Raw genomic sequence first — 16,167 nt, 5'->3', positions numbered from 1 at the left:
GGTACTGGGACGGTTTCAGTGTTCCCTTAAGGAAAGTTCATTGTGGTACCAGATTTGGCACTCTCTATATGTTTTTCCTGAGTTTGAGTTCAGTGTCAGCAAACAGTGATCCAAGTGTCCTAACATTTTGGGTCACGTTTCAGCTCAAGGACACTACACCACTGGTTACAAATTTGGAGGGATATCACTGACAAAAGGGAAGGCTCCAGGTTTGCTGTAGACTGAGGTTTAAGAAGATGAAACTTACACTGTGTTCTGGATGAGTCCTAGAACTGTGTTGGATACTGAGGTACAGAGGAACAGTGTTCCACATGTAACACTTTTATAGTCAAAAATCAGAAAAACTAGAAAAATAGAAAAAACTTGAGAGAAATATAGTAATGAAAAATTCCCTCCAGGCTGTTTATGAGCAATAAGATGCTTATGAAGAAAATCTCAGTATGCAATCTGCACGAGCTCTGAGAATGAGATGCTGTGAAAATTGGGACTTCTCTGGCATCTTCTTTCCAAAGATCTCAGTGTACCATACAGACATCACAGCTGAGGAAACAAAAGCCCTCAGACTTTAACACAATCACAGAACATGCCAGTAGCAAACCAGCAGAAGAGACAAAACCCCTGTCTCTACTGCTTCCAACAAGGTGATGCTGCCTTACCCATTCCTACTCTGAGGGAAATATTGATCTGTGCCTCTTGTTTCCTTCTTTCCCATTGTGACTCTTTATTGTATATACACTGTGACAGGAGGAAGGAAATACATTACAGATTTGTTGCTGCTGTTGGACCCCTGCCACAAAGCATCTATCCATCAGTATCATCATGCAAAACGCAGGGCAGTGTGTATTTGTTTATATCCTGAGAGGAAGAGAGTGTCCTCACCCCTCCGGTCAGATCAGATGTTATTTCAGGGAAAGGAAGAGCCTTGGAAGCACTGTCTTGGCCAAGACACATGAGGTATGTGAGAGGGAGGGAATCCCAAAGTGATGACAGGGCAGGCCAAGTAGTTTATATCTGACCTTGCCCTTCAAGGACTATTTCTGTTTATTGGGTGTACTCCATCCCATGGTTCTCCTTTCTCAAAGTATGCAGCAAACAAAGAGGTATATTAAATGGTACTCAGAAGCATTCATTCCCACTCCTTCTTAGATATGATAGTCATGTGGGATCTAACTATCAGCCTTGTGCACATTTGGCTGTATCCAGCCCATCCACAAGTTATATAATAACCCAACTTCATGTATTTGCAAAGTTGTCATAAATGATGCAGTTCTCAAGCACTAAACACAAAACTATGACTCACACTTTATGCTCTCTTACTGTGTGATACTTGTAACTCACCCCTAAGAGCACTCTGGGTCTTCCATAGATATCTGGCCTGCTAATGAGCTGCTTTGATGCCTGGGACTCCAGAGCAGTGGAGAAGTAGTGGCATCATATTGGAACTGAGGGAAGTGCTGCAGGTGGCCACAGCCTGCAGCTCCACCTGCCTCCAGAGGCCACACAACGGGTCCACGGCACTTGGGGCATATGCATTGCATGGGTGCTCCAGTACATGTGCCCGTCTGCCAGACATGCTCACAGGAGTACATATGTATGCACACATTTTGGGACCTTCTGTTCATGCACAGTGTGTGCTCTGACACACACTCCCCTGCAAACGCAATCTCAGAATTCCAGAGGTCTCCAGATAGCCAGCTGGACCTCCTGTGCTTCACTCCATTCGCTGAATGTGGACTGGTGCAGTCTCTGTAGAGGAGAGGAGCATGACACCCAAGCCTGCTGTCCCCAGGAGAGCGTGTCCCTACTGTAACTGCTTGAATGCAGGTTGTAGCATCATAAGCACCCAGATTGTTTAGAATTATTTCAGCAGCTTTACACTCTTATCTAATTTTTTTTCTTTCAGTGGTTTCTAATTGGATGGGGCCCTTTGCACTCTCACTCTAGGAGACAGTGTTATCAGCACTGTCTGTATTATTCTGTAGCCAAAGTATCTGCTTATGACTGAATATTGAAAAGCATGTGGCAAGTGAAGGACAGTGCATATTCTGACTATGATTTGACGTAAGGAAAAAATTAGGACTGGATTCTACTAAGCACATTGCTAAAATCCAAATAGCAAATATTTTTCTATTTTTACAACTTCGTAAACTTTATTACCTATGACCTGTTTAAAATAAATATGAACAAAAGAGTTGATGAAGAATGCCTATTTGTAGGCTATTTACAGCTCCAGTTGCTCCTGGCTGGGCTTCACATGTTCTTTTTTTTAATCCACCAGTAGAATATTAGGGAAACATCCAAACAGTCTTTGATCGTGGGAAAATGCTCTTTCTGTGAAGCAGGGATGTAACATCTATGCCGAGCCTTGGATCTGGATTTGAACTTTTCTCTAGTTTGGCTGTGGATCCCAGGCATGCTGCCTGGAATACTTTCTGAAGTAAATTATATCTTTTAATCCACACATGTTGGGACAGGTGGAGTGTCATGAGTCATTTGGAACAGATTCTCTCCAATCACAGTTACACTTGTATATATATTAATTATCAGATCCTTGATTGTCAGAACAAACTGGTAGTTGCTCAAGGAAACAAGAGGTGCAAAACAAAAGCAGTGTGTTGATTCCTCCTGATTTTACTAAGAAGGGTACCTGTTCATTAAAGAAAGAGCTCTGAATGAGCCTGTTCAACAATCTATAGAGGTAGTGCCTGGTGAACCTCATGCCCGGGACAGTAATGAACACTGATGGGCTAGGTAATTTTGCAGTAGCTTCAGTGGAGGAGTTGCTTTCTTAATCTGTTTGCCTTGTTTAAAGCCAAGCTGGTTTAAATTAATAACATCCATCATTTTTATGCAGTGGAGAGGGGTGTTACCAAGTGTCCAGTTGAAATTATGAAGAGTTGAAAAGCTCAGCTCTCCAAAGCACCTGGCAGGAAGTGTGCTTAAGCCCAGATGAACACTTCCCAGTGATACCTTCACACACATCCACCCCAAAAGCAGCTGAGCACATGCCAGCTCAGGAGTGTCGCAGCACAAGCTGAACGTTCTGCGGCTGTGGATGTGGCCTGCACCAGGGAACAGAGCCACTCCTCCTGGGCTGCTGGCATTCTCCAGTCTGAAGGAGGGAGCAACCCACAGCAAACTAGAGAGGAAAAGTATATCAAAGCAGATGAGCAGGAAGGATTACAATGAGGAGTCTGCTGAGAGTGGTACAGTGTGAGGAAAGAGATATGAAAGGATGGGGGAGCCTGAGACTGAGGGTTGGTTGCCAGAACTGAGTGCTGAACACAAATTTTTGGAGCCAGTTTTAGGCATCTTCATAATGCAATACCAGAGAGCACTGCTGTGTCACCCAGAGGCCCCATGTCAGGTCCTGAACTGTGCTGCCACCATGGCTGTTCTCACCACAGTCACCATCAAGAACTGGCCAGAAGCAAAAGCAAAAGCACTGTGGTGCTGGAGGGCACAGTGATCTCCTTGAGAGCTCTTGGGGCTGCTGCTCTCCTGTGGTGGGCAGGACCAGCAGGAAGGCCTGCTATGTACCACAGCTCTTGATAAGAAAAAGCATATCCATGTATGAAAAGCCAGGAAGGGCTGTCAGAGATCCTGCCTTGCTCTAGAACCAGGGCAAATGAGTCAGTACTCTGCTTGGGATAATGAATCCTGATAAAAAGCAGATGTATTTTTAATGCATGCAAGAACTTGAGCTTCTATATCTGCTTGATAACTGCACCCATTCATTCATTCATAACTTGTCTCCAGCTATGGTGCTGGACAGCCTTGGTCTCTGCTGAACTGCACAGCCTCTCACTGGATTTGCTGCACACACATTATTTTACAAACCTTCCAGCGGTTTGTAAACTTTGGTGAGACCATTTTGAAATATGAGGCTGACTCTGGATAAAATTCTTACCAGACTTAACACCAAGTAGAATTTTTTTCCAGTTCTATTTCAGAGGTCAAGTGGGATGTTGCAATGCCTAAGCTCTCTAAAGACTGCCTAATTTCATCCTGGTGAGACATGTCATACTTCAAAATCCTACATCTTGCTTTCCAGGCTTCAGTTTAGCAAGGTTGACTTTGGGCTAAGCAGGTGTATTCCAGCTTTTCCCAGTGGGAGCTTCTGGGCTTTCCCCACTCAGTTCTCTTTATTTGTCTGCCTTCCTCCTTCCTTGTCTCTGTCCTGTACACTTTGCTGACCTGTATGGAGAAGAACTTTCCTAGTGAACAAATATTCAGGAATCCTAAAGCCTATAATAAAGGCAGGCAAGATTCCTTTAATTTACTTACACATTCATTTACACATATGTAGATAATAGCATCTTTTCAATCAGAAAGCCCTGTGTGGCTGTGAAGGCTTTCATCCTGATTTTGCAAATAGAAAAACTGAGGCAGAGCCTTTGAATTACTTGCTCAAGAGCTTAAGGAGTTGGCAGCGATCAGAAAAAAAGCCAACTTAGTTTGACTAGAAGACCTTACTTTAATTTCTAAACATCACTGCTGTCCAGCAAAACAAAGAAGAAAGAATAATAAGGATCATTTACATATGACAGAGCTAAACATTACCTCCTCTCCTTGCCATCCTTAATGACTAGCCCCCTTGTCATGGGTTCCAGTGAGGAATAAATGGTTATTCTGAAGTTTTGCAAAAATTTGTTTTTTGAACATGGGAAAGTTATTTAACCTTATCCAGTAAATTTTCTTCTGTTAAAAAGGGGAATAACAATTTCAAATAAACATCAAATATTTCCAAACTCCCTCTTTCCTTACTGTCATTTCACAACATTTCAGAAGGATGTGCCATGATGTATTTAGCATGTGACAGACACTGAGGGAATCAAGAGGACAAATACTTTCACCCTACTGTGTTTCATTTACTTCTTATATTTTCATCCACTAAAGGCAAACTAGAGTGATTAGCAATCCTTTTTGCATTTTGTTGAATTCCTTTGGTACTTCAACTGCATCAAAGCAGGTAAGACGCTGTGAGCTAATTCACCTAGGGAGATTCACAGTTTCCTGCAGCTTCATGATTCTGTTTTCTCCTAGGCATTGTGTTTTGCTTCCTCTGACGCAACTCTTATGACTGTTTACTCTCTTTTTCCAGCTTCTGGCCATCCTCACTGCTTTTTCTGTCACCTAGAGCTTGGCTCTGACAGGGAAGTGCCTTCCAGTTTTGTCCGCTATGTAGATGTGGAATTTGACATGCCCGCCACTTCTGCGTCCAAAGCCACCGTTCGGTCCATCTCTGTCGAGGACAAGACCGATGTGAGGAAGTGGGTCAACTATTCAGCACACTACAGTTACAAGGTAAAACTGAGCAGTGCTAATCACCATAGTTACTTTGCATGCTTCATTGTCTTGAAAAGTATGGGCAGGCAAATAAAATACCATGGACAAAAGAGGTGGGAATTTGGCACATGCCAGGCTGTGTGCAGTAGCCACCCATGTGTAGCTATTGACTCATGGTAAATAGGCAGTGGATTATCTCAGTGAAAATGGAATAAATTTGCATGCAGTTGGCTGTGGAAGAGCGTGCACACAGCCAGTTCCCGAGGATTAGATGATATGGAGAGTTTGAACAGGAGTTTTGCTGCTCTTCCCTAGTGGGACTGCTACTGTGAGAGTCCTAATGTAGACAAAAGAATCACAGTGTTTCTCTGCTTAAATACTTCTTTCTTCTGCCTGCCCTAAGGAGAGGAGCAGATAGGAAAGTGCACTATGTATATACCTGCCAAAATATCTCAGTAAATTTGCATGTTATCTGAATGCTCAGCAGAGAAATTGGCATCCTACCTTGCCTTCTTTGAGAGCAGTGATAAAGAGATTCTGAAAATATGCAAATATTGGCAAATATTTTTACTGTTATTTGTAATTATATTTTTAGTAATCTCTTAAGTTCCCTGGAGATAATATTTGATCTTCCTAAGTATCCCTTTTAAGAATTAAAACATTGGATTATTCCTGAGTTTTCAGAGATGTGGAAATTTGGAACCCAAACACAGATCCCCTTGGCCCTGTCCCAATCCAAGTTGGTATCTGTAAGCCAAAACACCTCTGAGCCTGAGGACAGCAGGGAGTGTGCTGAGATTTGGGGTAATGTTAGGCACTGCTTCAAGAAGCAGGAACTTGGATTTGATGATCCTTATGAGTCCCTTCAAACTCAAGAGAATTAAAAAAATCTCTTTGCTTTATACATCAGTCTTCTCAGAATTTATAATTAAGGCTGATTTTCTCCTGTCATGTAGGAAGCCACCTATCGTCTGCAGATTTGGTTCTGAGCTTTTATTCAGAGTATAACTGGGAATTGTAATGAATATAAAATCATATGAGTTCTCTGCATGACATTATCTCTTCTGGAAATTATTTCATGACACTGCTGAATTGTAGAACCGCTTAGATTATACTGAAAATCCTTATAGTAAATAAAATCCAATTTTCCCTGATCCTCAGTCTATTTTTCCTCACAACCCTCTCAGGTCACCAAGAGTTTCTTTGCTGAGCAGAAGAACCACCACTGAGGAAGATTTGAAATATTTTGTTTTCCTTTCTTATTACAAATTTTCTTCCTCTTTTTCTTCTACCAGGTCGAAATAGAGCAGAAAAAAAGCTTGAATGAGGATCTGAAGGGAGAAAGTACCACAGTCAATGAATGTGCTACACAGTAAAAGAAGATCAGTCTGCAAGTCCCAAGAGGGTTGGTCAAATTAACAGGCCTGGAAGAAAGGACTTGCAGGGTTTGGGTATTTTTCTTTTCAAAAATTAGGGACTAGTACTTTTAAAATAATGCTCTGAAGAGTATAATTTTTTGTCCTTGTGATAATCTGTACTTTGAGAAGAATGTGGTCAGGGTTTGTTTGGAGGGGATCCAGAGGCCTTTGCTGGAACAAGTACAGTTGTACAGTCAAGCCTGCCTTTTCTGCCTTTGCACCATTTTAGGTTCTGCACTCAAGTATGGTCTGGCAACCATCGCAGCCACATCAGAAAACAGCCTTTATCTCACAATCTTGCCCTCCCACATTAAGCATTTTGTTTCAATGCCTTTTGGTTTGGCCTTTGACTGAATTGCTTCCTTCTGAACTGCCAAATAAAATTCAGGGAGGATCAAGTGGAAAATTATATAAAATCTCCTTTCTGAAATGGTCCGCAGAGTGAAAACCCTGAGCATCATTCTGAAGAATCAACACACTCTGCATCTGAAACAAAGAGGATGGTGTCTGTGTTGAACTAGATGAACTACAGACAGGACAGCTGATCACAGAGCTGTCCCTCTCTTCAGCCCTTCCTGTCTCATCCCTTGAGTGACATGTTACTGTGCACGTTTTCATGGGGTTTGCACAAGTTACAGGAAAGCCTCTACAATTTCTTAAAATTTTTACTTTGTAGTCTGAGCCGTTCTGGTATCTTGACTGAACATGGTTGTGGCTGCTAGTAATAGGGAATTTGTGTTATAGTAGGGGAGATACCAGGGGGACTTTGCTAAGATTAGATCATTCCTGCCTAGAAAGATATTTAAGGGAAAAACATGGGGGTTTAGTTTTGGGTTTGGGTGTTTTTTGTATGTTTTCTTGGATGGGTAAAATGGGCTATTGAAAATGTCAGAACACAATTACTTTAACAGAAAATGTTGTTTGTTTACCTGAAAATCCTTGGAAGTCTGTCCAGCACAATATTTTCATGTTCTATCTTTAACCTAGAATATAAGTATTTTGTATCTTTATAATACTCCCATTAACTGGGCCCCAAAATCTCTTTCCAAAAATTAACAAGCTCCTATATTGGAGATTTTTTTATCCCCACTTAGCTGGAAGCAATAGCAAGTCTTAAAACCTCTTTGTAAATAAAAGTGCAGGAGATATAAATCACTCATTTACACATATTTTCAGAGAAAACAGTGTTAAAAGTACCCAATTTTAGTTGTTTTTATGGCATGTATAATATTTTGTCTCGTAATGTTAAATGTAAAGTAAGTAATTTATTAAATCATTTATCTTTTGAAAGGTTACTACTGACTATAAAATACACATTTGGAAAACTTTGGCAATGTAATTTAAAATCATAATGAATTAAAATGAAAGCTTTTTTATAAATTTATTTCATTTTACATTTAATATAAAAAAATTAATATACTCTTGATTTACCACTTTCACTGTGACGCCTATAAAAACTACTACAATGTTAAAATCCCAAATAAATAATGAAATTAATTTCATTGAGTCTGAGACTGGTAGTGGTAGAATTTAAAATAAATTGTAGGGAACTTTTATATGCCTTTTTTATATACACCTACATTTCAAACCTGCATCACCCTAGTGACACATACTTAGACAGGTACAGCTCTGTAAATATGTAAAGTCTCAATCCTTCTAGGACTTACTAACAAGCCTGTAATACTCCACTGCAGGTAGCCCTTCTGGGCCCACAATGCTCCTTGGAGCACACCAGTTAATACTAAGCATTTGCAAGATCTCTCTGTAAATGGAAGAATGCTTTTAACTTTTATTAAGAATTTTGAGATCAACAGATTAAAATTTCTGATATTATTAATGATAACTTGTATAGGTTGTCAAATATCTGGGAGGAGAGAGCTGAATTTGTGGCTGATTCTCAGCTCTGGCACAGGCTGGCTGTGATGAATTGCATGGCACCCCTACAAAATCCACTCCTGTCAAAGGCAGTCAAAGAATTTCTGGGTGGTCTTCCTGCTTTTCACTGCAGCTCCTAATGTACAGTTTCTGAAATCCCACCATCAAGAAATAGAAAAAACAAGCTGAAGCAGTGCTGAGATGTTACTGAGGAAATGTAAGACTGTTTTGTGAATGAAATGGCGATTTTCTACTCTGACGTGCAGGCTCAGTGTCTGATTTTTTTTGTCTATTGCCCCTCAGCTCATGGGAACACAAATAAGTAATACAAGTTAGCAAAATTATGTTGTACATCTTAAGATGGGAGAAAATAAAAGGAATATAATTTTCCAGCACTGTTGAATTGTTAAACTATTCAGCCTTGAACTATTAACTATTGTTAAACTATTCAGCCTATCATAGCTGTGCACTGAACTTTCTGTGTTCCAGTAACTGAAAGATAAACATATCGGAACTTTATGGATTTACTTAATTTCTTTACCACTTCATCACTGATTTTTTTTTTAAATTCAGAATTAGTGAATGAAAAACCTGACTCTCATCTTTCTTGTGTACTTGTACACAGAAATATTTCTTCCAATTATCATGAATTTATGCAGGCAAAGCTGGAAAAGTGTTCTGGTTTATGTGAAAGCTTTTTTAATCCATTCTCATCTCTGGAGGGTGTTTTTAGATATACCTGCCACTGAATTTTCTAGAGTTAAGGATGAATACCCCTGCCAGAGTCTCAAAAGATCTTATTTCCTAAGGACTGGAGTAAGTAGTTTGATTTTTCAAGAGTGCTAATAACCAAAATCTTTAGGAAGTCTATTGTTGGTGTCACCAGGTGTCTCAGCTGAATTATTTTATCAGTCCAGCACCATTATGAGCATTGAGAATTTGAGCACTGGGATCCTAAGTGCCCTTACTGAGGTAGTCACTGTTTTTTATTGATTAAATAGTGCCAATTTTTCAGTGTTACACACTGTCATATATGTACTTCATGTACATATACTCTTAGCTGATGTTAGTACTGTAGTAATTTGAATAGACTGTTGATTGGAGATAAGGGAAAAGATCTGAGATGTTTGTGAGTTAGAAAGTAGCAGAAATTATTTAGATACAAGCAGTGCCTGTAGTGGGGGTTTAGTTTGGCTCTTTTTTTTTTTTTTTTTTCTCATTGTGCAGAAAAACCTCTCTGACTAGTTTCAGATTACTGCTTCTTTTGAGAAAGATGCAATCACTGTCCTTTGGTATATTTGAAAGCTTTGTAGTACTTAAACACTCCATGCAGGAAATGTGCCTTCAAGGTAAGCACACATTTACTCCCTGAAGTGATTCCCACTTTCGGTCCTCTTTCTATTTCTCATTAGGGTTTTAATGTTTGTACTGTGGTAAGACTTGAGGTATTGTATGGAATTTTGCCTAGAAACATGAAGTGTCTTTGATCACAAGACGTAAAGATGAACAATATCTCTAGGCAGCTGAGCTTATTTTAGTTAATGTCTCTTACATTTATTAACTATGGACACTCTGATAGGAAAGGAAAATGGTGAATTCAGCTGAGAAATACTAAAACTGACTGACGTTATTTTTGTTCTTTTATTTAGATTTAAATTTAGTCATCCTATGAAGGAGTCAGATACAGCAGTCAGCAGTATCATTATAAACACTGCAGAAATAATCTTCCTTCTCTAGTGGGTTGCTGGCTGACAGTTACTTGATAGGATGTCCAACACCTGTTGCTATTTCATAGCTGCTAAAACTCCCTCTTGAACAGTCACCTCCTGGACAGACAACAATTGCATGCCAAAGAGTATGAAAGCAAGTGAAAAGGTGTATGAAGTTCAGTCTGGAGGTGCTTGCTCTTTTGCTTGCATAAAATTCTCAGTCATTTCCTTGGCCTTTCAGTGCCAAGGTCACCTTTGTTCCAGTTGTTGAAAAATTTCTTCAGTGACTCTTAGCAGCTCATGTGCATAGCTGTATTAATCTCTAGAACTGACCAGCACGAGAATTTACGGCACACAGAGATCACTTAATGGATGAAGTACTTACCCACTTCTGCCACTAAAGTTAAATCTGCATCATGATATGTCTAAGATACAAAATTTTGTGTGATAACATGCACAGCTCTTCCTAATGTTTCTGTTTTGTTCAGTCAGCCAGCCACCTCTCACACATTCAGCCATCCATCCTCCCATCCGTCCTATCCTCCTTCCCTGTCTCTCTCTTTCATACTTGCAATTTATTCTTTGCACTATTGACATTGATTGGCTTAATTATTATTTTGTAACATGTTTCTACCTTCTTATTTTGTAATATAAGTCTATACACTGGCTAACTTTGTAGAAGTGGTTTATTTTTTTCTTTATATCAGTTGAAATGGGATGTCATGTTTTTGTTTAAAGTACATGAAAATTTAAATAAATGTTAAAATGAAACAGCATATCCACATTTTCATTGTGAAATTGAATTCGTATGTGCTTTATATTCTGACAAATCAGAGATCTTGAATTCAGAAGAGGAAAAGGAGTATTTTGAATGGTATAAAGGACAACATAAATTAGAAGTTAAGGGACTACATACAGAAAAGAGATAACTTCATTTGATCAGACAGCTTGAACAATAGACTGTGAAGGAAATGGAGCAGGCCTAGAGCCTGAGCCACATAACAGCTTGAAGTAGTACTAACATAATATGGAAGATGGTCCAGCATTTGGAAACAAAGTAATTGAGGATTGAAGCCCCTGCACAATGGTCTCTGACCACTAAAACCAGGAGTACATGAAAGAGTGGCATCTCCCTGTGATCAGAACGTGTTTGCAAACAAGTATCAGGCCTAAAGTACATAGAGTCCTCTGTTACTATTTTCTGTGTTCTTTCAAAGTTCAGTAAGCCATGTGTAAGCACATCTTTCCACTTCTCTCAGAGTCACTGAGACCCACTACAGTCTGCTGTTTTTCTCAAAAAGCATTCTTTGTATCAGACTGAAGAGCTGGGCACTTCTCTTGGCCAAATAAAATATCATAAGTGCTGTTCAGAATATTGCTCTGAGCTCAGTACAACTGACAGTAAGTCAACAATTTTACAATATCAGAAAATGGATGTAAACAAGGTACGACACCTCATATTTGTTATTTAAGAGTAAATCAGGTCAGCCAGAAGAAACAAGGAAAGTTAAGATTCCGTGGCTGTTAGTACTAAGAGTTTCTTACTACAATTCAGCTACTCAGTGACTTTTGGAAATGAATATATAAAATTGGGAGGGTAGGATTTTATTATTAGCTTGCTAATATGCATAATGTTTTTAAAAAGAAAGATTTAGAGAAACAGAAATTTTAAAACCAAGGAGCTCAAAGTTTCTTGGCAACTGTAGTCCTTAGAGATAAGCCAAAATCACATTCTACAAGAGATGGGGAGGTCAGAGTGCCAGTGCAATGTATACCCAAACAAAAGACATCACTAGAGGGAGATAGCACAATTTGGACAGGAAAAAACCCACCATTTTCTTTCAGTACTCTTAGTTACCATGATTGCCTACCCCGACTAGCCCAGATATGTTGTAAATTTATTTTAAGACAAAAAATACTGAAGGTCAGCTGGAGATTAATCAAAAGATGGAGGAGCAGCCCACTGTTTCAGCTTAGGTGCAGCTGTGGGTCACAGCAGATACTTCTTAAACATGAAGTGCACCAGTTCCAGAAAAAATTCTCCTTTTGGTCACAGTATCAGAAGCCTAACAACAACTGCTGTATATAAAAAAGTAATTGAATATTGTTTTATACACTAGCTATGAAGGTGTCTTTCTCAACTCTGAACAATGGGACAGAAATGGGGCGACTGTAATACTGCCTTCAGTAGCACTGGTGTACTTCAGCAAGTGGCAGACACATGCTGGGTTCAGGAGGTCTGGGCAGACTGGTCCTTCCCTGGCTGGGGCCCTTCTGCAGCCTCCCAGCTGTTACTACCCCAGGGGCTGCAGATAAACAGAGCAGTCAGCTCAGCCTGGTGAGCTTTTGAAGGAAAAGGTTGAATACGGGCTGAATATAGCTGAAAGTAACTTAAATTGGGAGCCTCTTTTGTAAAAGTTTTCCTGATGCAGGACTGAAAAGGAGAGCTCAACTCCTCTGTGGAAGCAAACAAATTTGTTAGGGCATGGTCAGTTCAGCAATCATACTAATACAGAGTACTCAGACTGAAAGGGAATGAAGCGGGAAAACTTTGTGTCAGTGCACAAATGAAGGCAGGCTAGCAGAGTTCTGACTTCAGGTCAACCAAAACAAAAGCAAAACTGAAGACAGTTTTCAACTGAGATTAAAAGTTCAACTGCTGTGGCATCCCCTGTGCCCATCTCTCTTTTTTCAAAAGCTTGTTTCTCACTGCAGCAGTCAGCAGGTTTGGTTGATTTTTTTTTTTCCTCAAACTGTTACAGGTACCTTTTGCCATGGCTGTCAGGAAGTGACAGTTTGTGCAAGGAGAACATCCAGGGGAGTGCTGATGACAAAATGGGATATGCTGAAGTTACAATCCCAGCAGAGAAAAATGTGTGCTAATACCTCACAAAGTTCTGTGACAAATCAGGAACTTTGCAATGAAATGTGACTTGGGGAGTCCCAGTCTACAAATACTGATCTTAGGAACAAAGGAACAAATGCTATAAAAATTAATATGAATATTATAAAAGACTGGAAGGCTTTTGAATAAATAGAATTAGATTTCGATCTGAACCACACAATCAAAATCAGCTCTCAAATTGTTCAGAGCCAGCAGACCTGGCTGATGAAATTGTGAGTTGACTGATATTTCTGCTTGGTAAGTTGGGGTCTGTGGTATGGGTCTTACCTGGAGAAGTGAACTACAGATTGGAACAAGGCACTTAGCTGCGTGCTCACATTCCGTGGGTTCTCAGAAGTGAAGAGACTGTTGCTCTCTAGTGGTCATTGCCAAGTTCTTGCCTGGACTACTGACCTGCTGCACCAAGCAGCCTCAGCGAATCACAGGTCTCACCAGTTTTCAAGACTGTGTACTCCATGCAGAATTTGGCCTGTTGTAAACCAGTTGGATCTCAAAATGGGGTATAAGAGTTGATTACCTCAGCTAATTCCATGTTTAGCTGAGAAAAGGACAACAAATTAATTTTTCAATGATGTTGACTAACCTTTTCACCCAAGTATCCTTACCTGTCTGCACAGTCATGCACATACTCAGTTTAAGTTTACATCCATTAAGCACTTCAAATATCTCCAACAAAAAATGCTGTAATAGGATAATGTTTAACTATTTTCTACAAAAAAACAAAAGCATTTGTGTGTGTTGTTTAGGCATGCAAGGATATATATCCATCAATTATGCATTGATGCAAAGAACAATTCAATAAAAAATTTGACCTTTTTATTTTCTGGACACTCTTAAAAGAGACAGCCATTCCCCACCACCCCGAGGTAAGCCGCTGTGGCTCAGTCCAAGTCCAGGCAGCCAAGCCCACTAATCCTGTGTCATCAACCACATGCAGCTGCTGCCTCATTCTGGAAGTACATAATTCCTAGAAGCTCTCATAAATATGCATGAAGGATGTCTGCAAACACCAGCTGTTCCTGTATGTACCCAAACTACCACAGTTCTATACAGCCAAGTCCAGCTTGGGTTTTCAAGCAAGGTATTCCCCTACTTTCCCTCTCTTGAGGAATCCAACCTGCTGCTGTACTCAAAATGAGCATTGTGTACTATAAAGCTGTGCACTTGTCAGAACACTGCACTGCTGGGAAGTGAAGGGGCTTGGGATCCCTTTCTTCTCCTTATTGGAAGCTACTTAGAGGGTGAGTACAGAGGTGGAGACAATTAAAGACTGAAAAGAAGAATTGAAGACTTTGAGGGTTTAGAGTACTGATCAGGTTTGTCAATCCTTGACTGCAGTTTTTGAAATTCTGCTGCGTATATTATGGAAATAGTCCTTGGAGCAGAAATTAGACACCAGAGCTACCCTCTCCCTCCATCCAAATTGATGCTGTTGAGGATGAAATGACTCCACTTCAGAAGGCTAAGTAGAACTCTGATTTATTTTAAATACAGTGCTCTTTTTATAGAGAGCTTCGCCTAGACCAATTCTATTGGTCCTGAAGTAAAAACAACTTACACTATTGGTGTGCAGTGAATGACACACAGTGGCAGAACTTATCTATAAACAATGTGAACAACACCAATTGCTTTCTCTTTCAAGCTCACTGAATCTAGAAGGCCTGTTGCCCAGTAAAAATACTTACTAGGATAAATAATAGCACCATATCAGGCTAGTTCCTGATCTGTTTGCTGAAGTGCTATGGAAATTGAATGGTTTAAATACATCCTTACGATGTATTTGCTAAGAAGCAAATAGTTATAAAAAGTATTCTTCCAGAAACAAAATGAACTTTCTGTATTAGAGCCTGGCACAAATACAACTATATGCCTTTGAATAATGGGGGCAGTCTTAGTTCCCATCTACAAAAAAGCACACGAAAATCAGTTTCAATCTCTCCTGAAGTAGTTTCTTACCTAAATTTTAGGTTTAGGAAAATAATTTATTAGTTATTAATTTTCAGCTTACATTAAGTATTTACCATGCGTTGAAGCTACATTCATAGGAGTTACAGCCAACAATTATTGTTCACAATGCAAGGGCTACTGCACAGCTTTAGCTCAAAGAAGGAAAATTTGAAAGTGTATTTCTGATTTGTTTTTTGCTAGGGTTACTATACTGCTATAGGAGTTCTGCCTCCCTCTTGTGGCTACCTCTTTTACTTCCAGCTTTGGAAAAGAAACATTCACAGTGCAGCCACGATCACAGTTTCTTATAGTTGCCTTCCTGATGTAAGTCTCCGTCTTAAGTTTAGTAGAAAAAGCCCCATTATGTCTGGATTCTCGTACACAAAAAGAAAAAAAAGCTTTAAAAAAAATTGTTTACCTAAGAGAGAGATTCTTTTTCACATTCATGTGGAACAGCTGAACATTTTGATAAAATCAGTGGTAATGATTTGATAAAATCAGGCTGGTTATGTTTTGTAATTTGGTCTGAATGTTGGATTAAAGTAAGCCACATGTAGGAGCTATACCTAGGAGCTACTAAGATATACTTCAGGGGATGTGATATTTTCAAGTCATCCAAAAACCCATGGCCCATACATTTTAGGATATCGCTTTGTTCTTTCCTATCATCTTCCATTTAAATATTACATAGTCCATTTAAAACATTAAGAAATCAAGCTATCTGAAGAGTTAAATAAAGGACAGTACCTCTAAGATGATAGGAAAACCAAGACAGCATTAAATAGCTGACTTGGAATGGTAAAACCCCAGCTGAATGTATATCTAATGTCCCTTCATTGTTTCCCCAACCCAGAACATCTCCCTTCAAAGTCCTTAGCAGACTTACAGCATTTGCAGTGTGACAGACCTTGAGTGTGCCTGCCTTGTGCCCTTAATTCTTTTGCAGTTTACACTGATATCAATATAGCACTCTATAGCCTGACACAGCATTCAGAAAGAGATGTGAATTTTATCTTGAAAGTTA

The 16,167-nt window shown here is 39.6% G+C and overlaps 1 protein-coding gene across 8 annotated transcripts in view; it reads left to right on the top strand.

Moving 5' to 3' along the window:
* STON2 (stonin 2) overlaps positions 1 to 11,067 on the top strand; it is a 68,087-nt gene extending 57,020 nt beyond the window's left edge. For all 8 annotated transcript variants that reach the window (XM_077784007.2, XM_085580602.1, XM_085580605.1 and 5 more), the window contains 2 exons: positions 5,105 to 5,307; positions 6,585 to 11,067. In XM_077784007.2, coding sequence (XP_077640133.2) covers positions 5,105 to 5,307; positions 6,585 to 6,665 — 284 coding nt within the window. In that variant the 3' untranslated portion in view covers positions 6,666 to 11,067. The remainder of the gene's footprint in view (positions 1 to 5,104; positions 5,308 to 6,584) is intronic.
* Positions 11,068 to 16,167: the final 5,100 nt, after the last annotated feature.

Source organism: Lonchura striata, chromosome 5 (assembly GCF_050655825.1).
Source record: "Lonchura striata isolate lonStrDom1 chromosome 5, ASM5065582v1, whole genome shotgun sequence".
Classification (NCBI taxonomy): Eukaryota; Metazoa; Chordata; class Aves; order Passeriformes; family Estrildidae; genus Lonchura; species Lonchura striata.
Note: the sequence above shows the minus strand (reverse complement) of the source record. Positions and strands in the feature narration are given on the sequence as shown.